Consider the following 26,163-nt stretch of genomic DNA (forward strand, 5'->3'; position numbering starts at 1 on the left):
CAGGTTTGCAAAGACAAAGTGCCACAATTGTGGAAAAATAGGGCACTTAAAGAAAGTCTGTAAAAGGGCAGTGAGTGAGGGAAGCAGTGCTAAAGGGGCAAAGCATGCTAAAGGGGGGAGGGAGAAGTACACAAAGCGGGCAAATTACATACAAGAGGAGGAAGAGTCTAGTGAGTCTAGTGAGGAGGTTTTCACTATATACAGTATAGACACTTCAAGGCCCAACGTACCCCCTCTCACTCAGTATTTGATAGTGAACGGAGGTCAAGTAAAGTTTGAGATTGACACCGGATGTAGTGTAACCATAATGTCGCAGACTGAGTACGCCAAGCTATGGGGGGAAGCAAAAGTACCAGAGCTAGGTACATGCCCCATTAGTCTCAAAACCTACACAGGACAGAAGGTGGACATTTTGGGGGCAGCTGAAGTACAAGTGGAACACAAAGGAGTCACCAAAGAGCTTACGGTGGTAGTGGTAGCAGGGTCAGGGCCAAACCTGTTAGCGCGAGGGTGGATCAGTGAGTTGAGTGTGGACTGGCAGGCAATGAATAAAATGGAGGACAGTATAGAGGCACTGCAAGAAGTGCTGATGAAGCATGAGTTAGTGTTCAAGGACGAACTGGGCACCTTAAGGGGAGCCACAGCCAAGATTCATGTAGCCAGTGATGCCACGCCTCGTTTCTTTAAACCAAGGTCGGTACCCTTTGCAATGAAAACCAAGGTTGAGGCGGAACTAGATCGCCTGCTAAAGGACAAAGTAATAGAACCAGTGAAATTTTCAGACTGGGCGGCACCAATAGTCCCGGTATTGAAGCCCGACGGTAACGTAAGGGTGTGTGGTGACTATAAGTTAACAGTGAACAGAGTATCATCACTGGAACAGTACCCCATTCCGAGAATGGAGGACATGTTAACATCGCTCGCTGGGGGAGAAAGATTCAGCAAACTGGACATGAGTCATGCGTATCAGCAGATATTGCTAGATGAAGAATCAAAAAAGTTTGTCACGGTGAACACGCACAAGGGGCTGTTCACATATGCCAGGTTACCATTTAGTGTCAGTTCTAGCCCAGCAATATTCCAACGGACTATGGAGGGCATTCTGCAGGGCATTCCAAAGGTGGCCGTGTACTTAGATGATATTCTGCTAACAGGAAGTGACGATCAGGATCACTTAAAAATACTGGACAAAGTGCTACAGCAGCTGGAAGAGGCGGGGCTACGCCTGAAATGGAGTAAGTGTAGTTTCATGGAGAAGGAAGTTACATTCCTGGGACATCGGGTGGATGCCACAGGCCTCCATCCATTACCAGGGAAAGTGCGGGCAGTGCAGGATGCACCGGCACCCACCTCAGTGACTGAACTGAAAGCCTATCTAGGGCTCCTGAATTATTATAACCGGTTTCTTCCAAACTTATCGATGATGCTGGCACCCCTGCACAAACTGCTGAGAAAGGAGGAGCCATGGCGCTGGGGGCCAGAGCAAGCGAAAGCGTTTCAGCAGTCAAAGGAGCTACTTCAGTCCAGCAGGGTGTTAGTGCATTACGACGAGAAGGAGGAGCTGATAATGTCCTGCGACGCATCACCCTATGGAGTGGGGGCAGTGTTGGCCCACCGCATGCCAGATGGAGCGGAAAGGCCCATCGGGTTTGTTTCACGCACGCTCACAGCTGCGGAAAAGAACTATTCACAGCTTGATAAAGAGGGGTTGGCCATTATATTTGGAGTAAAGAAATTCCATAAGTACATATATGGGAGGAAGTTTGTAATCAGTACTGACCACAAGCCTCTTATTAGCTTACTGCATGAGATGAAAGCGGTGCCTCAAATGGCATCACAGAGAATAATGAGATGGGCAGTAATACTAAGAGCCTATGAATATGTGATCATGTACAGAGCCGGCAAGGAAAACGGGAACGCGGATGCTCTCAGCCGCCTGCCCCTCTCAAAATCTCCTCACAGTACTTCCCCTGAGGAGCACGTCCTGATACTGGATCAGGAGATCAGTCCCCTGATGACTTCAGCGCAAATCCAGGGCTGGACAGCCAAGGACCCCGTTCTGTCAAGGGTCCGTGAGTATGTGTTGAAAGGCTGGCCAGATCACCGTGAGGGACCGGAGTTCGCGCCGTACAGACAGAGACAGCACGAGCTCAGTGTCCAAGATGGATGTGTGCTATGGGGAGCACGCATCATACTCCCAGAGCGGGGACGCTCTACTTTGATGGAACAGTTGCATCAATCGCACCCAGGAATGACTAGTATGAAAGGACTGGCTAGGAGCTACCTGTGGTGGCCTAACTTGGATGCTGAAATTGAGTCAAAGGTAAAGTCATGCACTATATGTCAGGAACAGAGGAAAGCACCTGCCGGGGCACCACTCCATCCCTGGGAGTGGCCCAGCAAACCCTGGAGGAGAATTCACATAGACTATTCGGGACCTTTTATGGGCAAAATGATTTTGGTGCTGGTTGACGCTCACTCAAAGTGGATCGACGTTTATCCAGTGAGCTCTGCAACGACTGATGCCACACTGAATTGTCTCAGGAACAGCTTCAGCACGCATGGTATTCCAGAAATGATTGTATCCGACAATGCACAGTGTTTTGTTAGTGAAGGGAGCAAAGAATTCATGGTAAGGAATGGAATCACACATGTCACCTCGGCTCCATATCACCCAGCCTCAAATGGGTTAGCCGAGTGAGCCGTGCAGACTTTTAAGGAGCTCATGAGGAAGAGCTCAGGTGACACCCTGGAGACCAAGCTCAATAGAGCCTTGTTTAGTTATCGTATAACACCCCAAGCTACCACGGGGCTTTCTCCGGCTGAGTTGATGATGGGGAGAAAGTTGCGGTGCACGTTAGACCTGATACACCCAGATCTCAAAAGCAAGGTTGAGACAAAACAAACAAACCAAAAAGTGTACCATGACAAACATACTAAAGCTCGCCATTTCGCCATAGGGGACTCTATGTACACCCGGAACTTCGGTTATGGACCTAAATGGATACCAGGACTAATCCAGGACATTACAGGACCTGTGTCGTACTCCGTGTTACTAGGGGATGGTCGAGGGGTTTGTCGGCATGTGGATCAGCTTTTCAACCGGCAGCAGGGGGATCTGCCTCAGATGGAACAAAGGGCAGTAGAGGAGGCTGTTCCAGGACCCAGCACGGCTTCTAAGGTGCCAGTGGACACTGGTACTGCCAGGCCACAGCGGGACAGAGTAAAACCAACATCAGAGACTACTCCAATCTGAAGTGCGAATGAATCTGAGAATCCACCACAAGTGGAATTAAGACGTTCACAAAGGATTCGCAAGCAACCAGAAAGACTTATACAAACCTGTTAAATTAGTCAGGGGCTAACCATGGTTAGAGCATACTGGTTAGTTAAAACGTAGTACCTAGTAAGGGTTATTGTTTAAGAATTGCATACGGCAATCTTAAGGGGGAGGAGTGTAGTAACCTGGGAGGTTATGTGTAACCTGATCCACCAGGTGGTGCTGTGGCAATTGCTCTCCTGAGTTAAGTCTGATCTGTACTGGTTGTACTCTTTGGCCTAGAAATTGAGTTTGCGCTGCGCCAGGGCTTTAGCGCCGGAAGTTAGCGCCGGCGCTAAGTCCCTTTGCGCGCGCCAAAAATTCAGTAGCGCTGCGCCCAAAAGGCTGCCGGCGCTACTGAAGGGCTTTAGCGCCTGAAAACTGGCGCAACGCGCCGCATTGCGGCGCTATTCCGGCGCTGCGGCGCCCGCTGCGGTGCGGCAGGCTCGGGAAGTGCAGGCCTCCTCCTTCCGTTAAGGAGGAGCTGCCTGCACCCGGCCGCGGCCCGCGCAAATCTCCTCAAAAATGAGCCCGGCACCTCGGACAAGTGCTGGGCTTGCATCTGTTCCGGGGGGCGGGGGGGGAGAAGTCCGGGGAGGGAGCTGCGGGCAGGCGGCCGGCGGGAAAGCGGCCGGCCGCCGCGCCTCCTTAAAGTGCCGGCGCAGACTCCGGCAACACTCGTTTGCCGGAGTCTTAGTTGCGGCTGCCACTGGCGAGGCGGCCGCAACTGAATTTTGGCTTGGGGCCGGGTTACCACGGCAACCGGGACGCTGCGCACACCGATGACGTCATCGGTGCCGGCGCAGCGCTACCGGTCTACCGCCGCGGAAGGGCCCCAGGCAATTTAGGAACCGGCGCCAATTGCAGCGCTAGGCCCTCTAGCGCCGCAAAATCGGTGCTAAGGGCACTGAATTTCTAGGCCTTTGTTTTTGCTGCCTCATGGCAGAAGCTTTTATGTGCAAGTGTTGATTAAACCATGTTAAGGAGTTAACCTGTGTCTGTCTCCATCTATGGCCACCTCAAGATACCACAATAGAAAATACAAAGGGCTAGAAATTCGTGGGCTCAGCGCCACTCCGCAGCACCATTAAATGGCGCCAAAACACTGGCTGTCACCTGGTGGTGGGTCCTGTGATGGCGGCCGTTTGCATGCTTACTGACATGAATCTTGTCATTCATGTGGAAATTACTTATGAAATGATACTGTGCGACCTGCTGGTGGCGCTGTCCAGGGAGAGTATAAATACTCGGGCATGGGCCCAGCTTGCTCAGGACATTCTTTAACAGGAACTAGTGAAGGACACAACTAGATCTCCATGTTGTAAAACAGTTGATTAAAGCCTTGTTTAATACTTAGACCAAATGCCTAGTAGTTTTCTTACGTCACATACCTTTGTGCTGCTGGTAACTGGCAGCACCATGTTGAAAAAAATGGCAGCTTGGTGCCGTCAATTGGTGTCCAACACCGACTTAACATCACCAATGCGAACTTCGACCCTAGCGCTTAATTCAACGCTGGGTCCTAAACGTGCCAGGTTAACCTGGCGTAGAAGCAGGCTGACAGTGGCGATGTCAGCACCTCTGAAAGGGACACACACACGTCTTTCATGTAAGTTTGCATTTAAGCTTTTGGGCTGTTTTTTTTTTGTGATTTTAATTAAGTAGTGGCTCGCTGCAATAGATGTTAAAAGTTTTCTAAGTGTGTAGGGAGTGCTGCTGGATGCTTGCAAGGGCTCGGATGGTAAATGAAGGCCTTTCGGAAGACAGAAAATGCTGCAAATACTTAGCAGATCAGGCAACATCTGTGGAGTGAAAAACAGAGTTCACGTCTCAGGTCGAGATGTTGCCTGACCAGCTGAGTATTTCCAGCATTTTACGCTGTCATTTCAGATTTACAGCATCCGCTCGCAGAGGGAAGATGAAGACACAGAAGAGGAGGAAGCGGAAGAGGAGGAAGCAAACAGAAGGATGCATCCCAGACAGCCCCTTTGTGGCCGGGATATCCCGGATGGAATCATCCGCCTGCGGTTCCAGTGACCACGACTCCAATTCCCCTTTCAACATTTGTCCCACACCTTACCTTCCCTCTGTTACTGGCCATCGCAGAGTCCTCTTGGCCACAATGCTGAAATAAAAGCCACCACAAAGCAAACTTTCCAATCCAACTTTATACATCTATCCATCCAATATGACATCAAGAAATCAACTCATCACCCATGTGCATTCTCTTAGTGATTGTCTCGTGTGTGCCTTTGCCTATCCTACTGATGTCACACAGCGCTACCCCAGTGGCTGCAGTATGGCTGGTGGAAGGTTGCTGACTTCCAGTGGGGGACACTGCAAATAGCCTTGCTGGTTGACCTGGAGGAGCTGGTGGCTGGGAATGTCAAATCAATCTTCTTGTTCTTCTTCACTCTCCTCTCCCTCTTCTTGGTCAACAACCGGAGGAGGGCTAATTTCAACGAATTGAGGAGGGATCTGGCCCGAGTAAATTAGAGTCGGGGGAAAAATTCGGTATCGACTATTTTGGGGCGCTAACATCGTCTGGGCGCTAACTTTAGTGAACACGAAATTGAGTTTTAGCTCCGCAAGAGGGAGGTGGAGCGCTAAATCAAGCGCTACACACTTCTCTTAGGGCGCTAACGTCACAGAGCAGGACGTGCTAATCAAGTTCCGCCGCTGTCCATTAGGGAGTCCTCAGACAGACTGGCGCCTTCCAGTTCTTAAAGGGGAGATTCAATCATGCTGCACAGCCTCACTCTGATCATTGCTGCTTGTGAACTGGGCCTGCAAGGAGCTGCAAGCCTTCATTCAAGCAACTGATGGCTGATCAGAGGCCCAGACAAAGAGCTCGCTGGTTCAGTGACCACGCCTTGGAGGCAATGGTCGCGGCTGTGGAACGCCGACGGGCAGTGCTCTCCCTGGACACTGGCAGGAGGCCATTGCCACAGGCCTTTAGGAGGATGTGGAGGGAGGTCACCCAGCACCTGTTGGCCAGAAGTGTGGTCCACAGAACTCCCACCCAGTGCCAGAAGAAATTCAACGACCTCACTTGGGTGGTCAGGGCGAGTACATGCTTTAAAAACCTCTACATGCCACCATCTCCAACCTCACTCTGTGCACACACTGTATAAACATAGAAACATAGAAGATAGGAGCAGGAGTAGGCCATTCGGCCCCTCGAGCCTGCTCCGCCATTCAATGAGATCATGGCTGATCATCCAAATTCAGTACCCTGTTCCTGCCTTCTCTCCATATCCCTTGATCCCTTTAGCCTTAAGAAATATATCCAACTCCTTCTTGAATATATTTAATGAATTGGCCTCTACTGCCTTCTTTGGCAGAGAATTCCACAGGTTCACCACTCTCTGGGTGAAGAAATTCCTCCTCATCTCTGTCCTAAATGGCTTACCCCTTATCCTTAGACTGTGACCCCTGGACAGCATCTAGTCTGTCTAGTCCTGTTAGAATTTTATAAGTTTCGATGAGATCCCCTCTCATTCTTCTAAACTCCAGCGAGTACAAGCCCAATTGACCCAATCTCTCCTCATACGTCATTCCTGCCATCCCAGGTATTAGCCTGGTGAATCTTCGCTGCACTCCTTCCATGGCAAGAACATCCTTCCTCAGATAAGGCGACCAAAACTGCACACAATACTCAAGGTGCGGTCTCACCAAGGCCCTGTACAACTGCAGCAAGACATCCTTGTTCCTGTACTCAAACCCTCTCGCTACGAAGGCCAACATACCATTTGCCTTCTTAACCGCCTGCTGCACCTGCATGCTTACTTTCAGCGACTGGTGCACAAGGACGCCCAGGTCTCGTTGCACTTCCTCTTCTCCCAATCTATTGCCATTCAGATAATAATCTGCCTTCCTGTTTTTGCCACCAAAGTGGATAACCTCGGATTTATCCATGTTATATTGCATCTGCCATGCTTCTGCCCAATCTCCCAACCTGTCCAAATCATCCTGGAGTTTCTCGGCATCCTCCTCACAGCACACACGCCCACCCAGCTTTGTGTCGTCTGCAAACTTGGAGACATTACATCTAGTTCCCTCGTCCAGATCATTAATATATATTGTGAATAGCTGGGGTCCAAGGACCGATCCCTGCGGTACCCCACTAGTCACTGCCTGCCACTCGGAAAAAGAGACGTTTATTCCAACTCTTTGCTTTCTGTCTGCCAACCAGTTCTCTATCCAAGTCAATACCTTGCCCCCAATCCCATGTGCCTTAATTTTACACACTAATCTCTTATGCGGGACCTTATCGAAAGCCTTTTGAAAATCCAAATACACCACATCCACTGGTTCTCCCTTATCTATTTTACCAGTTACATCCTCAAAAAATTCCAGTAGATTAGTCAAGCACGATTTACCTTTTGTAAATCCATGTTGACTTTGTCCGATCTGGCCACTTTTTTCCTAGTGCTCTGCTATTATATCCTTTATAATGGACTCTAGCATTTTCAATACTACCGATGTCAGGCTTACCAGTCTGTAATTCCCCGTTTTCTCTCTACCACCCTTTTTGAACAGTGGGGTAACATTAGCTACCCGCCAATCCATGGGTACTGTTCCAGAGTCTATCGAATTTTGGAAGATGACCAGCAATGCATCTACTATTTCTAGGGCCACTTCCTTAAGTACCCTAGGATGTAGATTATCAGGCCCTGGGGATTTATCGGCCCTCAATCCCACCAATGTGGTATAAACCGTCACATCCCCAACACTCACCCACCAACTATGCCCACCTACTAAAAGTGACATGCACGTCTCATGCCTTGCGTACATTAACAACCATTCAATTACGGTGGGCATATCTGCCAAATACATGGCTACACTCTCACTCACACACTTTCCTTTTTCTTGCAGGCCAAGCTTGCTCACAACAGGGGGGAGCAGGTATGAACAGGAGGAGATGAGGTGGACCTGCGCCCCCTTATAGACCTGGAGGAGCGAGTGGGCCGCATCATTGGGGCCCAGGTCGTGGGCGCTGTGGCCGTCGGAGACGTCAACCCTCTTGGGGACAACAAAGGTATGTTCATCACCTCTCCCTCTTCTCTCATGCCACTTCCCCCTCACACCACAAGCCTTTCCCACTTTCCATCTAAGTATACTGTCTCCATTCCTTGCTCCCTTCCTGCCCCCCTCCCCTGACCGTAACCCCACTCTTGTGCCTTTATGCTTTTAGATAATCAGCCACCACATGACCAGCCTGTCCCTCAGCCTCCCAGTGGCAGCGACACAGGAGAGGAGGATGAAGAACAAGCCAGAGCCTCACTGCCTGTGCCTCTCGAAGGTGCTCGGTCTGATAGTGGGGCGACGCGGTCGCTGGAGCGGAGCCTAGTACATGGGTCTGATGTGGGTGAAGCTCCAGGACCCAGCGGGCTGCAGCGATGCCACAGGGAAAGGGAAGCTCGGGGGCCATCTCCCTGGAGGGTGAGTTCGCGCGAGTTCTGCTACACAGGACTCAGATGAGGACCTCGATGTGGAGGCAATGACCACATGGGCGATGGGCATGTACACCGAGCTCATGGGTGTAATGGCAAGGGTGCCCGAGAGCATGGATGCACTGGCTAGGAGCATGGAGGAGTCTGCCTCCAACATTGCACTCATCTCTGCACAGACCATCGAGCCCATCCTTGGCACTTTGCAGAGGATGGTCAACTTGCAGAGAGACCGTGGGGACCCAGACCTCATTCCATGTGTCGTGGGTGAGGTGGCAGCAACTATTGCAGCAACACAACAGCTTAGTGCTATAATGGAGTCAATGGTTGCTGGCATGCAATCTCATACTGCTCTATGCAATCTCATACTGCTCTCATGTAGTCTCATACTGCTCTCATGCAGTCTCATACTGCTCTATGAAATCTCATACTGCTCTCATGCAGTCTCATACTGCTCTCATGCAGTCTCATACTGCTCTATGCAATCTCATACTGCTCTCATGCAGTCTCATAATGCTCTCATGCAATCTCATACTGCACTCATGCATTCTCATACTGCTCTCATGCATTCTCATACTGCTCTCATGCAGTCTCATACTGCTCTCATGCAATCTCATACTGCTCTATGCAATCTCATACTGCACTCATGCATTCTCATACTGCTCTCATGCATTCTCATACTGCTCTATGCAATCTCATACTGCTCTCATGCAGTCTCATACTGCTCTATGCAATCTCATACTGCATTCATACAATCTCATACTGCTCTCATGCAGTCTCATACTGCTCTCATGCAGTCTCATACTGCTCTCATGCATTCTCATACTGCACTCATGCATTCTCACACTGCACTCATGCATTCTCATACTGCACTCATGCATTCTCATACTGCTCTCATGCAGTCTCATACTGCTCTCATGCAATCTCATACTGCACTCATGCAGTCTCATACTGCTCTCATGCAGTCTCATACTGCTCTCATGCAGTCTCATACTGCTCTCATGCAGACTCATACTGCTCTCATGCAGTCTCATACTGCTCTCATGCATTCTCATACTGCACTCATGCATTTTCATACTGCTCTCATGCATTCTCATACTGCTCTCATGCATTCTCATACTGCTCTCATGCAATCTCATACTGCACTCATGCATTCTCATACTGCACTCATGCATTCTCATACTGCTCTCATGCATTCTCATACTGCACTCATGCATTCTCATACTGCACTCATGCAATCTCATACTGCTCTCATGCAGTCTCATACTGCACTCATGCAATCTCATACTGCTCTCATGCAGTCTCATACTGCTCTCATGCAATCTCATACTGCACTCATGCAATCTCATACTGCTCTCGTGCATTCTCATACTGCTCTCATGCAATCTCATACTGCTCTCATGCAATCTCATACTGCTCTCATGCAGTCTCATACTGCACTCATGCAATCTCATACTGCTCTCATGCATTCTCATACTGCTCTCATGCAATCTCATACTGCTCTCGTGCAATCTCATACTGCTCTCGTGCAGTCTCATACTGCACTCATTCAGTCTCATACTGCTCTCGTGAAATCTCATACTGCTCTCGTGCAGTCTCATACTGCTCTCGTGCAATCTCATACTGCTCTCATGCAGTCTCATACTGCTCTCATGCAGTCTCATACTGCTCTCATGCAGTCTCATACTGCTCTCATGCAATCTCATACTGCTCTCATGCATTCTCATACTGCACTCATGCAGTCTCATACTGCTCTCATGCAATCTCATACTGCTCTCGTGCAATCTCATACTGCTCTAATGCAGTCTCATACTGCTCTATGCAATCTCATACTGCTCTCATGCAATCTCATACTGCTCTCATGCAATCTCATACTGCTCTCATGCAATCTCATACTGCTCTACGCAATCTCATACTGCTCTCATGCAATCTCATACTGCTCTCATGCATTCTCATACTGCTCTCATGCAGTCTCATACTGCACTCATGCAATCTCATACTGCTCTCATGCAATCTCATACTGCTCTCATGCAATCTCATACTGCTTTCATGCATTCTCATACTGCTCTCATGCAATCTCATACTGCTCTCATGCAATCTCATACTGCTCTCATGCAGTCTCATACTGCACTCATGCAATCTCATACTGCTCTCATGCATTCTCATACTGCTCTCATGCAATCTCATACTGCTCTCATGCAATCTCATACTGCTCTCGTGCAGTCTCATACTGCTCTCATGCAGTCTCATACTGCTCTCATGCAGTCTCATACTGCTCTCATGCAATCTCATACTGCTCTCATGCATTCTCATACTGCACTCATGCAGTCTCATACTGCTCTCATGCAATCTCATACTGCTCTCATGCAATCTCATACTGCTCTCATGCAGTCTCATACTGCACTCATGCAGTCTCATACTGCTCTCGTGCAATCTCATACTGCTCTCATGCAGTCTCATACTGCTCTCATGCAGTCTCATACTGCTCTCATGCAGTCTCATACTGCTCTCGTGCAATCTCATACTGCTCTCATGCATTCTCATACTGCACTCATGCATTCCCATACTGATCTCATGCAGTCTCATACTGCACTCATGCAGTCTCATACTGCACTCATGCAGTCTCTTACTGCTCTCATGCAGTCTCATACTGCTCTCATGCAGTCTCATACTGCTCTCATGCAGTCGCATACTGCACTCATGCAGTCTCATACTGCTCTCGTGCAATCTCATACTGCTCTCATGCATTCTCATACTGCTCTCATGCAGTCTCATACTGCTCTCATGCAGTCTCATACTGCTCTCGTGCAATCTCATACTGCTCTCATGCATTCTCATACTGCACTCATGCATTCTCATACTGCTCTCATGCAGTCTCATACTGCACTCATGCAATCTCATACTGCTCTCATGCAGTCTCATACTGCTCTCGTGCAGTCTCATACTGCTCTCATGCAGTCTCATACTGCTCTCATGCAGTCTCATACTGCTCTCATGCATTCTCATACTGCTCTCATGCAGTCTCATACTGCTCTCATGCAATCTCATACTGCTCTCATGCAATCTCATACTGCACTCATGCAATCTCATACTGCTCTCATGCATTCTCATACTGCTCTCATGCAATCTCATACTGCTCTCATGCAATCTCATACTGCTCTCATGCAATCTCATACTGCTCTCATGCAGTCTCATACTGCTCTCATGCAATCTCATACTGCTCTCATGCAATCTCATACTGCTCTCATGCATTCTCATACTGCTCTCATGCAGTCTCATACTGCTCTCGTGCAATCTCATACTGCTCTCCTGCAGTCTCATACTGCTCTCATGCAGTCTCATACTGCTCTCGTGCAGTCTCATACTGCTCTCATGCAGTCTCATACTGCTCTCGTGCAGTCTCATACTGCTCTCATGCAGTCTCATACTGCTCTCATGCAGTCTCATACTGCTCTCGTGCAATCTCATACTGCTCTCCTGCAGTCTCATACTGCTCTCATGCAGTCTCATACTGCTCTCATGCAGTCTCATACTGCTCTCATGCAGTCTCATACTGCTCTCATGCAGTCTCATACTGCTCTCATGCAGTCTCATACTGCTCTCATGCAATCTCGTACTGCTCTCGTGCAGTCTCATACTGCTCTCGTGCAATCTCATACTGCTCTCATGCACTCATACTGCTCTACGCAATCTCATACTGCTCTCATGCAATCTCATACTGCTCTCATGCAGTCTCATACTGCTCTCATGCAATCTCATACTGCTCTCATGCAGTCTCATACTGCTCTCATGCAGTCTCATACTGCTCTACGCAATCTCATACTGCTCTCATGCAATCTCATACTGCTCTCATGCAGTCTCATACTGCTCTCATGCAATCTCATACTGCTCTCATGCAGTCTCATACTGCTCTACGCAATCTCATACTGCTCTCATGCAGTCTCATACTGCTCTCATGCAGTCTCATACTGCTCTCATGCAATCTCATACTGCTCTCGTGCAGTCTCATACTGCACTCCTGCAGTCTCATACTGCTCTCATGCATTCTCATACTGCTCTCATGCAGTCTCATACTGCTCTCATGCAGTCTCATACTGCTCTCATGCAGTCTCATACTGCTCTCGTGCAATCTCATACTGCTCTCATGCATTCTCATACTGCACTCATGCAGTCTCATACTGCTCTCATGCAGTCTCATACTGCTCTCGTGCAGTCTCATACTGCTCTCGTGCAGTCTCATACTGCTCTCATGCAATCTCATACTGCTCTCATGCATTCTCATACTGCTCTCATGCATTCTCATACTGCTCTCATGCAGTCTCATACTGCTCTCATGCAATCTCATACTGCTCTCATGCATTCTCATACTGCTCTCATGCAGTCTCATACTGCTCTCATGCAATCTCACTGCTCTCATGCAATCTCATACTGCTCTCATGCAATCTCATACTGCTCTCATGCAGTCTCATACTGCTCTCATGCAGTCTCATACTGCTCTCATGCAGTCTCATACTGCTCTCATGCATTCTCATACTGCTCTCATGCAGTCTCATACTGCTCTCATGCAATCTCATACTGCTCTCATGCAATCTCATACTGCTCTCATGCAATCTCATACTGCTCTCATGCAATCTCATACTGCTCTCATGCAGTCTCATACTGCTCTCATGCATTCTCATACTGCTCTCATGCAATCTCATACTGCTCTCATGCAATCTCATACTGCACTCATGCAGTCTCATACTGCTCTCATGCAGTCTCATACTGCTCTCATGCAGTCTCATACTGCTCTCATGCAGTCTCATACTGCACTCATGCAGTCTCATACTGCTCTCATGCAATCTCATACTGCTCTCATGCATTCTCATACTGCACTCATGCAATCTCATACTGCTCTCATGCAGTCTCATACTGCTCTCATGCATTCTCATACTGCTCTCATGCAATCTCATACTGCTCTCATGCATTCTCATACTGCTCTCATGCATTCTCATACTGCTCTCGTGCAATCTCATACTGCTCTCATGCATTCTCATACTGCTCTCGTGCAATCTCATACTGCTCTCGTGCAATCTCATACTGCTCTCGTGCAATCTCATACTGCTCTCGTGCAGTCTCATACTGCTCTCGTGCAGTCTCATACTGCTCTCATGCAGTCTCATACTGCTCTCATGCATTCTCATACTGCTCTCATGCAGTCTCAGATGCTGCCATCTTCACTGGGTCTCCCACAGTCCCTCGGGGATCTCACGGTGCAGCCACAGGCCAGCAATCTGTGCTCGAGCAGATTGCTTCGGATGCTGAGGTGCTGCCCCGGGGGAGTGGCAGTGTGTCGGTTGAGCAGGAAGCCGCTGTCCTCTCTCAGGATGACAGCATTCCTGCTCCCACCACTGCCACTCTGCCATTGCAACTGTCGCAGCCTGTAACACAGCCAGCCCAGACTGCTGCCGTCCATGCTGAGGTGGTGCAGTCTGCAGCCGGGCCTTCAGGCCCAGAGCTGGTCGAGGGTGTCCTGCAAGGCCATCTGCAGTCTCTGGCTCCCAGACTCAGCAGCCTTCCTGCCTTACTACACTACTGGTGCCACATTACGGAGGAGCAGTAGGCTTGAGAGGGGGGAACTCCAAAGGGGAGGGAAATCATTGAAGAAGGGGGAGTAAAGAATACTTTATTAGCAAATGGGGGTCGTGTGTGTTAATAAATTGATGTGTTTGTAAATATATTGTTGTGTTTCTTTATGAATAGTTGTGTTTCATAAGAGAGAGTTGTGTTCAATAATAAATTGTTAATTTGACCTTGCACATTTTGTGATGTTTCTCATTTGACCTTTACCCAGTGATAGGGGCTGCAAGCTGGATGTAACGATGTGTTTGTGCTGTGCAAACACCATGTGATATAACATTTATTGGAAGCGGTGACTAATGAGGCGCTCATGAACAACCCTTGCAGAAGCAAGATTGAGTGGCTCATTCCTCCGTTGTTGCTGCTCCTCCTTCTCTTCATCCTCCTCCTCCTCCTCTCCCTCTTCCTCCTCCTAAGGTGGTCCTGCAAACCCTGGTGGCAATGGCTGGGCCCTCAGAATGGCCTGGTTGCGCAACATGCAGCACATGACGATGAAGAGGGAGACTCGATCAGGGGAGTACTGCAGGGCTCCTCCAGAGTGGTCAAGGCAGTGGAACCATTGCTTTAGCACCCTGATAGTGTGTTCGATCAGGTCCCTAGTGGCGGTATGGCTGTCATTGTATGCGTGCTGAGCAGAAGTGTTGGAGTTGCGGAGGGGTGTCATCTACCAGGTGGCAAGTGGATAATCCTTGTCTCCGAGCAGCCAGCCACGAGCTTCTTGTGGTGGGTGGAACAGTGCTGGAACAGTCTGTCGCAGGATGAATGCATCGTGGCTGCTGTCTGTGGTCGCACACCAACTGAACATTCAGAGAGTGGTAGCCTTTGCGGTTATGGAACACCTCTGCATTGTGATGAGGTGCCCGCAATGCCATGTGGGTGCAGTCAATGACACCCTGAACCATGGGGAAGCCCGCTATCCTTGGAAAGCCACATGAGCGTTCATCCTGTTTCTCTCTGGTCATGGGGAATGAGTTGTACTCCCTTCTCTTTCTGTAGAGAGCGTCTGTTACCTCCCGGATGCAGCAATGGACGGCGAACTGTGAAATATTTGCAATATCCCCTGTTGAAGCCTGGAAGGAGCCACTGGTGTAGAAATTGAGAGCGACTGTGACCTTAACTGCCACTGAGAGAGACATCCTGGTCCTGAGCTGAGGCTGGAGGTCTGGCTGCAGGAGGAGGCAAAGCTCTGTGACCACCTCCTTGCTGAAGCGGAGCCTTCTAAGGCACTGGTCCTCTGAGAGATGAATGTAGGAGAAGTGCTCCCGGAATACCATGGGAGGGTAAGGCCTCCTGTTGAGAGCCCTGTTGGCCCTCCTCCCTCTGGCCACATTTTGCAATCTTTCTCTCTGCCTCCACTGCCTCCGACAGTGTAGCTGGAAGACGAGGCCCTGCGCCAGTACAGCCCCCATTAAATGATGGAAATGTTGCACTATCAAATGTAACCCAACTGAAAGTGATACATTTTTCTCCGCCAGAAAACTCCTTCAAGTTGAAAACGGTCAACTGGGTCAAAACGCCTGTCTGCTTGTGTCAAACTGACAAGGCAGCATTGTTTGCCGACAAAAAAAACGGAAGTTGATCCCTTTATGTAGCGCTCCTCCGGTGCTCATCCTGTAAAGTCTGTGGGTTGTTTAGTTAATTAATACACAGACTACCAGAGTAACTTAAAACAGGACTTTACTATTCGAAGGTCAGGGCGAATCTGCCCAATAAATCCTGACACAACACTTATATACTGGTGTGGTCACCGTCGGTATTACAGTATACAGAAGCCAAACAAAGTAGTGCCACCCTAAAATAGTTCTCTTAAAGGTGAACGGTTACATACAATAGTTCTCTTAAAGGTAGATGGGTACATACACTACAATCCTCCCTTTTTAGCTTACAACATACTTATTCCCCATTAAACATAACATATAATCAACTTCATGTAAAACAATTCACAGATATAGGCCTAGAAATTGGGTTGTGTGTTCGCCAGGGCTGTAGCGCCAGAAATTTTGCGCCAGCGTTAATGCGGCAGCGCCCGACGAAAATTCGGTTGCGCCGGGCCCAGACGGCGGCGGGCGCTAAAGGAGGGTTTTAGCGCCTCAAAACGGGCGTTCAATTGGGTTTTCCGGCGCTAATCCCCCGCTGCGGCACCCGATGCGGTGCGGCAGGCTGGGGAACTGCAGGCCTCCTCCTTCTGTTAAGGAGGAGCTGCCTGCAGCCGACAACTGACCGGCGGATTCCCCCGACATCTGAGCCCGGCACCTCGGGGAAGTGCCGGGCTCGCAGCACACACACATCAGGGCCGCCGGGGGGGTGATGCAGGAGTCCGGGAAGGGAGGTGCGGGCAGGCGGCCGCCGGGAACGCGGCCGGCCGCCGCTCCACCTTTATGTGCCGGCGCAAAGGCGTGTAAGAACCCTTTCCACAATCGTTGGTTGCGCCTGCCACGGGCGAGGCGGGCGCAACTGAATTTGGGCTTGGGGCCGGGTTACCATGGCAACCGGGACGCTGCGCACACCGATGACGTCATCGGTGCCGGCGCAGCGCTACCGGCTAACGCCGATGGTAAGGCCCAAGTCAATTTCAGAAACGGCTATAATTCCAGCGCAATGCCCTCCAGCGCCGCTAATTGGGCGCTAACCCCACTCAATTTCTAGGCCATAGTCTCTGCGGGAAACAGTTCACAGATTCAGTCTCTGTGGGAACAGTTCACAGATTCAGTCTCTGGTCTTGACTCGGTCCGAACAACATCTCTGTGGTGTAGCCGGTTCACATTTCTAGCGTGACTCATCCAATAGTCTTTCCCTTGGCTTAACAGCTTGAACTTCCGTCCTGCTGAACCAGCAGTGCTGACTTTTACAAACAGCTGGACTGCCTTGGTAATTTTTCCCACTTCCCAACTGATTTGGCCCCCTTCGTAGGGCCCACGTGCATGATCTGATAGAAGTGATAATGATTTAGATGGTTATCGTCTTCTGCTTCGTCTTTTTCTTTTCTGCTTCTTGGAGACTCTCGGGGCTCCCTTATCCGCTGCCAGCTGTAGCGCCACCATCTCCCTATGTTCCTTAGACTTTAAGTGCTTCATCCTGATTTCTGCACTTTGGGAGTTTTCATCACAAGCTGGGCAGACCAAGTCATCGTAATATTCCGTGTCACTCAACAAGTCATAGTAATATTCGGTGTCGTCCTGAGCTAGTCTAGTGAGAGGGCCTGCTACTTCTTCCTTACCCAACTGGACGTTAGCCGACTATTGTTCCCTCCCTAGACATCTTTCCTGAAGAGACTTCTTCATGCGTTCATATTCATCCCGCTCTTCCTGGGTTTCCTGCCAATCCTTCACTAATGACCTCATTTGTGATTCCAATACTTCCCCTTCCATCGGGGATTGATTGATCGGGCTATTCAATCTTTCTACTGGAGCAGCTGTTGCAACATTCTGTAGTTCACATTGACGTGATTCAGCGTACTTTCGGCAGCCCCGTAAAATCTGTGTTGCAACCTCAACTATTCCCCAAACTTTTGAGAGCTCCGAACCCCTTCCCTTTGAAGATTGAAGCTCGTGTTCAAATGGTTCCCATTGCAGAGTCTTGTCTCTCAGCATATGAAGGAGTTGGCTGACCGTTAACTCTTCCACGGGGACCCTGTGGATCAGAGTCTTCTCCATTTCATCCACCTTTTCCTCCAATGCTTTCACCTTTTTTTCCTCTTGTACTTTGGCTTTAAGCGCTCGGAGAAGTTGCGCCTTGATGCTCTCTAGCTCATGTTCAGGGGCCATTCTTACAGTCTCTGTGTTTCTTACAGTTGCCTTTTCTTTCACTGAAAGGATTCCCAGTTGAATCTGTTCTTCAAGTTGTTGAACCTCGGTCATTGCCGCCTCATATTTGTCTTGGGTTTCCTTCAATATTTTTATGAGTTCTTGGACATCTTGACTTTCATTTTCTGCCATGTCTTTCACCTCTAATTTCTCATCTATGGATGGAACTTCTACCGATGAGTCTGTCTTGGCCTTGAGCGCATCAAGAATTTCCTGCAGCCTTTGGACTTCTTGCTCATGTTCAACCTTTAGTTGCTCATATGCTTCCACTGAAACTAGCTTTTCGGAGGTTGCCGAGTTAACCCCCTCCAGGATTGTAGCCTGGGCCTGTTCATACTGTTCCTTCAACTTCTCAAACTCTGCTTGTAAGGAGTCGTAGAGAAGAACTGGAATAAAATCCTGGCTTCCTGAAGATTCCTCTTCATTTGCTTCTTTCTGCAAATATTCTAACTCCTGAACATCATAAGGGAGATGTGATCGGTGATTGGTCACGATGGCTCTATGGTCGCTCTCTGCTTGAGCTAGCTGCTTCTGTTGTCTTTCCAGATTCTCCCATTCGGTGTCATAGAACTTTTTCATTGTTTTCATCTCTTGTACGAGACGGTAACTCAATTGTTCAAATTGTTGTCGTAATTTGAAATAAAGTTGAGTCCGAGCTCGGTGTTCTTCCGTCATGGATATGTCCTTAAACTGAACAGACTCAGAATTCTCTGTCAAACTATGTTGTCGTTGTTCGGTGGAGATCTGTTCTGAAACTTTGTTCTTCTCTGGAGCATAAGCCTTTCTGCATGCCTTCGTTTTTCCAACCTTAGTCGGCAAGTCCATTTTAGCCTTGTCTTTCACATTTGGGTTGGTCTTATCGTCATCCGATTCAGAATCTGAGCTGATTGTCTGCACCGAGTCCTCACTCGTTATGGCTTTTAGATAGTGCCATTCCATGTCTATTTTCTTGATCCACTCCCGTCCGCTCGGCTCTACCGGCGCTGGGTACACCCCGTTGACGGAGAACAGTTTCAGCCGCTGGACTGGCTCTCGCTCAGTCTCCCTTGCTCGGGCTCTGTCTCTCTCCCGCTCGCTCGGCTCTACCGGCGCTGGGTACACCCCGTTGACGGAGAACAGTTTCAGCTGCTGGACTGGCTCTCGCTCAGTCTCCCTTGGTCGGCTCTGCCTCTCCCGCTCGCTCGGCTCCCAATCGCGCCTCCCAGCCCTCTCGCAGTCCGGTGCTTCCCTCCCCGGCTGCGGCTGAGTTTATCTCTTCCCGCGCCTACGTTCCCGGTCGCAGCGCTTCGTGGCTTCGGTCGCTGCCCGGCCTTTTTCGCCGGTCGTGGTCTAGCTGTCTCACGACGCCGTTGCGTCCCCCAGCCTGTCTGTACCGCGGCTTCCTTGCTCCACGCTGCCCCAGTCTCAGCGCCTCTGGACCCGACTTCTGTCCGGCTCCTTTCCCCCTCGACCATGGTCGAGTGCACCGCCCTTATCCTCCGGTTATTCTTTTTACTTTCCCCTTACTCACAGTCACCGTGGTCGGCTTGCTTCTCGTGCTGATCGGCTCACTCCTCACCGTGGCAGAAGGGACAGTCAGTGCCTGTTGCTGATGGAAGTCTTTGTCTCTGAATTCTTCCTCCTTTCCAGCTCTGCAGACTCGAGTTTTCTCCCAGCAGAATGACGAGGGCGGTTGCCTCTTCTCGACGCTCGTTAACTGCTTCGGAAGTATTGTTGCCGCAGGGTACGATCGGACTCATCGCCACTGTAAAGTCTGTGGGCTGTTTAGTTAATTAATACACAGACTACCAGAGTAACTTAAAACAGGACTTTACTATTCGAAGGTCAGGGCGAATCTGCCCAATAAATCCTGACACAACACTTATATACTGGTGTGGTCACCGTCGGTATTACAGTATACAGAAGCCAAACAAAGTAGTGCTACCCTAAAATAGTTCTCTTAAAGGTGAACGGTTACATACAATAGTTCTCTTAAAGGTAGACGGGTACATACACTACACATCCGACTCCAGCCGCCTCCCTGTACCTGTCGGTGCTAACGGCAGGCACTCAGGCAGGGGGCGAGAGTGAATTTCTGAGCCGGGACGCTGCGCACCCAGATAACGTCATGATCTCCAGGCGCAGGAGATCGTGGTGCTAGTGGTTACCGCCACCGCAAACCTCCAGCTCAATCTCGCGGCCGTCGGTACGAGCGCCACACCCGGTCGCAAAGCTGGTAGCGCCCCGTTGGCACACCCCCCCGGAGGCGCTAACAGGAGGCACAAAGGCACCCAATTTCTCCCCCAAAGACTAGTAGGAAGAAATGTAATGGAGCAATGGGCGGCTTTTATGGAGGAGAGCTGAGGTTCGGGTACAATCTAGGTACATTCCCACAAGGGGGAAAGAGAGGGCAACCAAAGCCAGAGCTCCCTGGCTGACGAAGGAATTAGAGAGTAGGAAGAAGCAGAACGTTCCCACGCAGTGGCTCCTCAGGGTAGTGTCCTAGGACCAACTATCTTCAGCTGCTACATCAATGACCTTCCCTCCATCATAAGGTCAAATTTGGGGCTGTTCATTGATGATTCCACAGCGTTCAGTTCCATCTGCAATTCCTCAGATAATGAAGTATTCCATGCTCTGAATGCAGCAAGACCTGGACAACATCCAATGTCCAAATTACAGTGTCAGCTGTGGCTCAGTGGGTAGCACCCTCACCTCTGGGTCAGAAGGTTGTGAGTTCAAGTCCAGAGACTTGAGCAGAAAACTCTAGGCTGACACTTCAGTGCAGTGCTGAGGGAGTGCTGCACTGTCAGAGGTGCCGTCTTTCAGATGAGATGTTAAACCGAGGCCTCGTCTGCCCTCTCAGGTGGACGTAAAAGATCCCACGGCAATATTTCGAAGAAGAGCAGGGGAGATATCCCCGGTGTCCTGGCCAACATTTATCCCTCAATCAACATCACTAAACAGATTATCTAATCATTAACACGTTGCTGTTTGTGGGAGCTGGCTGCGCATTTCCTATATTACAACAGTGACTACACTTCAAAATACTTCATTGGCTGTAAAGTTCTTTGGGATGTCCTGAGGTCGTGAAAGGTGCTATAGAAATGCCAGTCTTTTTTCTTCATCCAGGCTTGGGCTGATAAGTGGCAAGTAAGTTTCACGCCACACATTGGCCATCTCCCACAAGAGAGAGTCTAACCACCCCCCCTTGACATTCAATGGCACTACCATTGCTAAATCCCCCACCATCAGCCTCTTGGGGGGTCACCATTGACCAGAAACTCAACTGGACCAGCCACATAAATGCCATGGCTGTTAGAGCGGGTCAGAGGCTGGGTATTCTGCGGCGAGTGTCTCACCTCCTGACTCCCTAAAGCCTTTCCGCCACCTACAAGGCACAAGTCAGGAGTGTGATGGAATACTTTCCACGTGCCTGGAGGGGTGCAGCTCCTACAATGCTCAAGAAGCTCGACACCATCCAGGACAAAGCAGCCCATTTGATCAGTAGCCCGTCCACCGCATTAAACACCCGCTCCCTCCATCACCAGTGCTCATTTGCTCGCAATGTGTCCTATCTACAGGATGCACTGCAACAACTCCACGAGATTTCTTCGACAACACCTCCCAAACCTGCAACTATCCACGACCTAGAAGGACAAGGGCTGTATGGGAACACCACCACCTCCAAGTTCCCCTCCACGTCACATACCACCCTGACTTGGAAATATATCTTTGTTCCTTCATGGTTGTTGGGTCAAAATCCTGGCACTCCTTACTGAACAGCACTGTGAGAGTACCTTCACCACATGGACTGCAGCGGTTCAAGAAGAAGATCCACCATCACCTTCTCAAGGGCAACTAGGGATGGGCAATAAATGCTGGCCTTGCCAGCGACGCCCACATCCCGAGAATGAATTAAAAAAACACAAGATGGAAAAGGGAAGCACGAAAGAAGATTCAAAGCACCGTGAGCAGCCTTGAGCAAACTTATCATAAAATAAATGTTTAAAATGTTGTTTATGTTGCTTTCTCAATACAGTCTGCTGTTTTGAAGTCTTTTGTGGGCAAAAATATTTGAATTACCCAAAGTTTTGAATTAAGCAATGTAATGCAGCAAAGTGGGAATTTAGAACAGAAACAAAATAATATTCAGGTAGTTTTATTCCCTGATAACTTACTTACTTAGCAAAACAGGCATCGAATTGCTCCGTTGCTCGGAAACCAATAATGGAATATATTACCGTGGCCGCATACACTGATGTGAACCCATTGATGGTGGAGATAATCACAGCATCTTGCTCACAGTTGTTGCTGTGGAATAAAGAAAAGAGGAAAGCAGTCAGTCATCGATTATTTGTCTTTTATGTTAAATAGATTGTGTTGTTTTGGCGCGATGAGCATATGGGAGTTCATATCCGATGCTACTTACTGAACAGAGTTATAACTGGAGAAGGATATAAGACCCCCAAAGGCCAAGGAGAAGGAATAAAACACTTGTGCTCCAGCATCTAACCAGGTGCTTGGATTTGCCAACTCTTTCACCTGAAAATCGTAGAAATAGAGATGTATTATTTTCACCAGAGGGGCTTTGATAACAAGGCACAAGTAAGGAGTGTGATGGAATACTCTCCACTTGCCTGGATGAGTGCAGCTCCAACAACACTCAAGAAGCTCGACACCATCCAGGACAAAGCAGCTCATTTGATTGGCACCCCGCCCACCACCTTAAACATTCTCTCCCTCCACCACCGGCATACCGTGGCTGCAGTGTGTACCATCTACAAGATGCACTGCAGCAACTCGCCAAGGCTTCTTCGACAGCACCTCCCAAACCCACGACCTCTTCCACCTAGAAGGACAAGGGCAGCAGGCGCATGGGAACACCATCACTTCCAAGTTCCCCTCCAAGTCACACACCATCCTGAATTGGAAATATATTGCAGTTCCTTCATCGTCGCTGGGTCAAAATCCTGGAACTCCCTCCCTAACAGCACTGTGGGAGTACCTTCCCCACAATGGTTCAAGAAGGCGGCTCACCATCACCTTCTCAAGAGCAATTAGGGATGGGCAATAAATGCTGGCCTTGCCTGCGACGCCCACATCCCAGCAATGAATTTTAAAAAAAATGGACAGACAGGTGGCAAATACAATTTAATCTGGCTAACTGCGGTAATACATTATGGAAGGAAATCAAGGAAAGGGGGTACATACACTAATTATGGTGATGTCGAAGGGTGTGAATGAATAGGGAAACTTAGGGCTCAACTAGATTATAGAAACATAGAAGATAGGAGCAGGAGTAGGCCATTCGGCCCCTCGAGCCTGTTCCGCCATTTAATGAGATCATGGCTGATCATCCAAATTCAGTACCCTGTCCCTGCTTTCTCCCCATATCCCTTGATCCCTTTAGCCTTAAGAAATATATCTAACTCCTTCTTGAATATATTTAATAAGTTGGCCTCAACTGCCTTCTGTGGCAGAGAATTCCATAGGTTCACCACTCTCTGGGTGAAGAAATTCCTCCTCATCTCAGTCCTAAATGGCTTACCCCTTATCTTTAGACTGTGACCCCTGGTTCTGGACTCCCCCGCCATCGGGAACATCCTTCCTGCATCTAGTCTGTCTAGTCCTGTTAGAATTTTATAAGTTTCAATGTTTATTCCCTGTAAGTGTGAGTATAGGGTATGGTAGTGTAATGGTTATGTTACTGGACAAATAATAATCCAGAGTTCATGTCCCACTATGACAGTCTGAGAATTTGAATTTAGTTTTTTTTTTAAATCTGGAAATGAAAAGCTAGTATCAGTAAAAAAAAAGTGGCCGTGAAGCTATCAGAATGTCGTAAAAACAACCAACTGGTTCACTAATGTCCTTTAGGGAAGGAATCCTGCCGTCCTTACCCCGTCTGGCCTACATGAGATTCCAGTCCCGCACCTGACTCTTAACTGCCCTCTGAATTGGCCAAGCAAGCCACTCAGTTGTATTAAGTCAGGGCAACTGGGGATGGGGAATAATTGCCGACGTTGCCAGCGAGACCCACAATCTGAGAATGAATAAAAACGAAGTGATAAAAAAAAAGACCACCTGTATTCTGGGATTTGTAAACAGGGGCATAGAGTGCAACACTACATTTGTACAAAGTATTGATTAGACCATTCAGCCCATCATGTCTATGCTGCCCGTATCCTAACTCGCACAAAGTCCTGTTCACCCATTGTTCCTATGATCGCTGACCTACATTGGCTCCCGGTCCACCAACACCTCGAGTTTAAAATTCTCAATCTTCATGTTTAAATCCCTCCATGGCCACACCCTTCATTACCTCTATAACCTCCTCCAGCCCTACAACCTTCAGCGTTCTTCCAACTCTGGCCTTTTGTGCGTTCCAGGCTTTCTTTGCCTCACCATTGGCAGCCGTGCCTTCAGCTGTCTAAGCTCTAAGCTCTGGAATTCCCTCTTTATACCTCTTCACCTTTCCACCTCTCTCTCTTCCTTTAAAACACTCTTTAAAACCTACCTCTTTGACCAAGCTTTGAGCTGTCCTAATAATTCCTTCTCTGGCTCGGTGTCAATTTTCGTCTGATTACACTTGGGCCGATAAGTAGCAGGTAACATTCGCGCCACACAATGCGCCAGGCAATGACTATCTCCAACAAGTGAGCATCTAACCACCGCCGCTTGACATTCAACCGTATTACCATCACCAAATTCCCCACCATCAACATCCTGGGGGTCACCATTGACAAGAAACTTAACTGAACCAGCCACATAAATACAATGGCAACAAGAGCAGGTCAGAGGCTGGGTATTCTGCAGCGAGTGTCTCACCTCCTGACTCTCCAAAGCCTTTCCACCATCTACAAGGCACAAGTCAGGAGTGTGATGGAATACTCTCCACTTGCCTGGATGAGTGCAGCTCCAACAACACTCAAGCAGCTCGACACCATCCAGGACAAAGCAACCCGTTTGATTGGCACCCCATCCACCACCTTAAGCATTTACTCCCTCCACCACCGGCGTACCATGGCTGCAGTGTGTACCATCTACAAGATGCACGCATGGGAACACCACCACCTCCAAGTTCCCCTCCAAGTCACACACCATCCTGACTTGGAAATATATCGCCGATCCTTCATCGTCGCTGGGTCAAGATCCTGTAACTCCCTACTTAACAGCACTGTGGGAGTAGGTGGTGGTGAGCCGCCTTCACCACACAGACTGCAGCGCTTCAAGAAGGCGGCTCACCACCACCTTCTCAAGGGCAATTAGGGATGGGCAATAAATGCTGGCCTTGCCAGCGACGCCCACATCACCATAAAACAAATTTAAAAAAAAGAAACGTTAAGGAAAAAAGAAAGCTTTAAATACTTACATCTGGTGTAAAGAGAAATTTTATTCCATCAACGGATCCTTTTAATGTCAACCCTCGAATCAAGAAGATTGTAAGTACAAGATAAGGGAGAGTAGAAGTAATATATACAGCCTGGTGGAAAAGAGAAAAGATTAAATCTATTGCACCAGTACAATCAAATATGTTAGACAGTTTACACATTCTACTTTAATTTTAGGTTCATTCACTAATGTTGTGGTTCTATGACTGAATGCAAACATTAGAGCTTGAAATTACCCCTTGCTCGTATTAAATTCTTGTCCGTGGTATTTTAATGTTTATTTTAAATGGGTTATCATTTCCATCAAAACAACAAAGAGGAATTTGATGCAAATGTGTTAATCATTCATACAATAAGATCATGGGCCGTAATTTGCGGCCCCTACGGGTGCGTACGAGGTGTGTACGCGCCCGTAGGGGCCGTGCAAGCTCTGGGCTTATGCACTCAAAGCGCATGTGCTAAAACCCGGAACTTGCAATGTGTCAAGAATCTTCTTCACAGATCGTAGCCATCCCTGGGAAAAGGGCCTCCGCAGACGGAGAGTTGGGCTATTTGCGCAACTTCTGCCCAGCGAATGCCCGTGAAATTCTTACCCT

General features: G+C 48.9%; 1 protein-coding gene across 1 annotated transcript in view; it reads right to left on the reverse strand.

Annotated features, from left to right (window-relative positions):
- Positions 1–26,163, reverse strand: part of LOC147117824 (sodium-dependent neutral amino acid transporter B(0)AT1-like) — a 79,413-nt gene that overhangs the window by 19,431 nt on the left and 33,819 nt on the right. The window contains exons 5-7 of the mRNA XM_085989172.1: positions 25,549–25,659; positions 22,606–22,718; positions 22,359–22,487 (exon numbers count right to left, since the gene is read on the reverse strand). Coding sequence (XP_085845298.1) covers positions 22,359–22,487; positions 22,606–22,718; positions 25,549–25,659 — 353 coding nt within the window. The remainder of the gene's footprint in view (positions 1–22,358; positions 22,488–22,605; positions 22,719–25,548; positions 25,660–26,163) is intronic.

The sequence above is a fragment of the Somniosus microcephalus genome, chromosome 5, assembly GCF_052327205.1.
Source record: "Somniosus microcephalus isolate GS21.2 chromosome 5, FLI_Smic_1.0, whole genome shotgun sequence".
In the NCBI taxonomy this organism is placed as follows: Eukaryota; Metazoa; Chordata; class Chondrichthyes; order Squaliformes; family Somniosidae; genus Somniosus; species Somniosus microcephalus.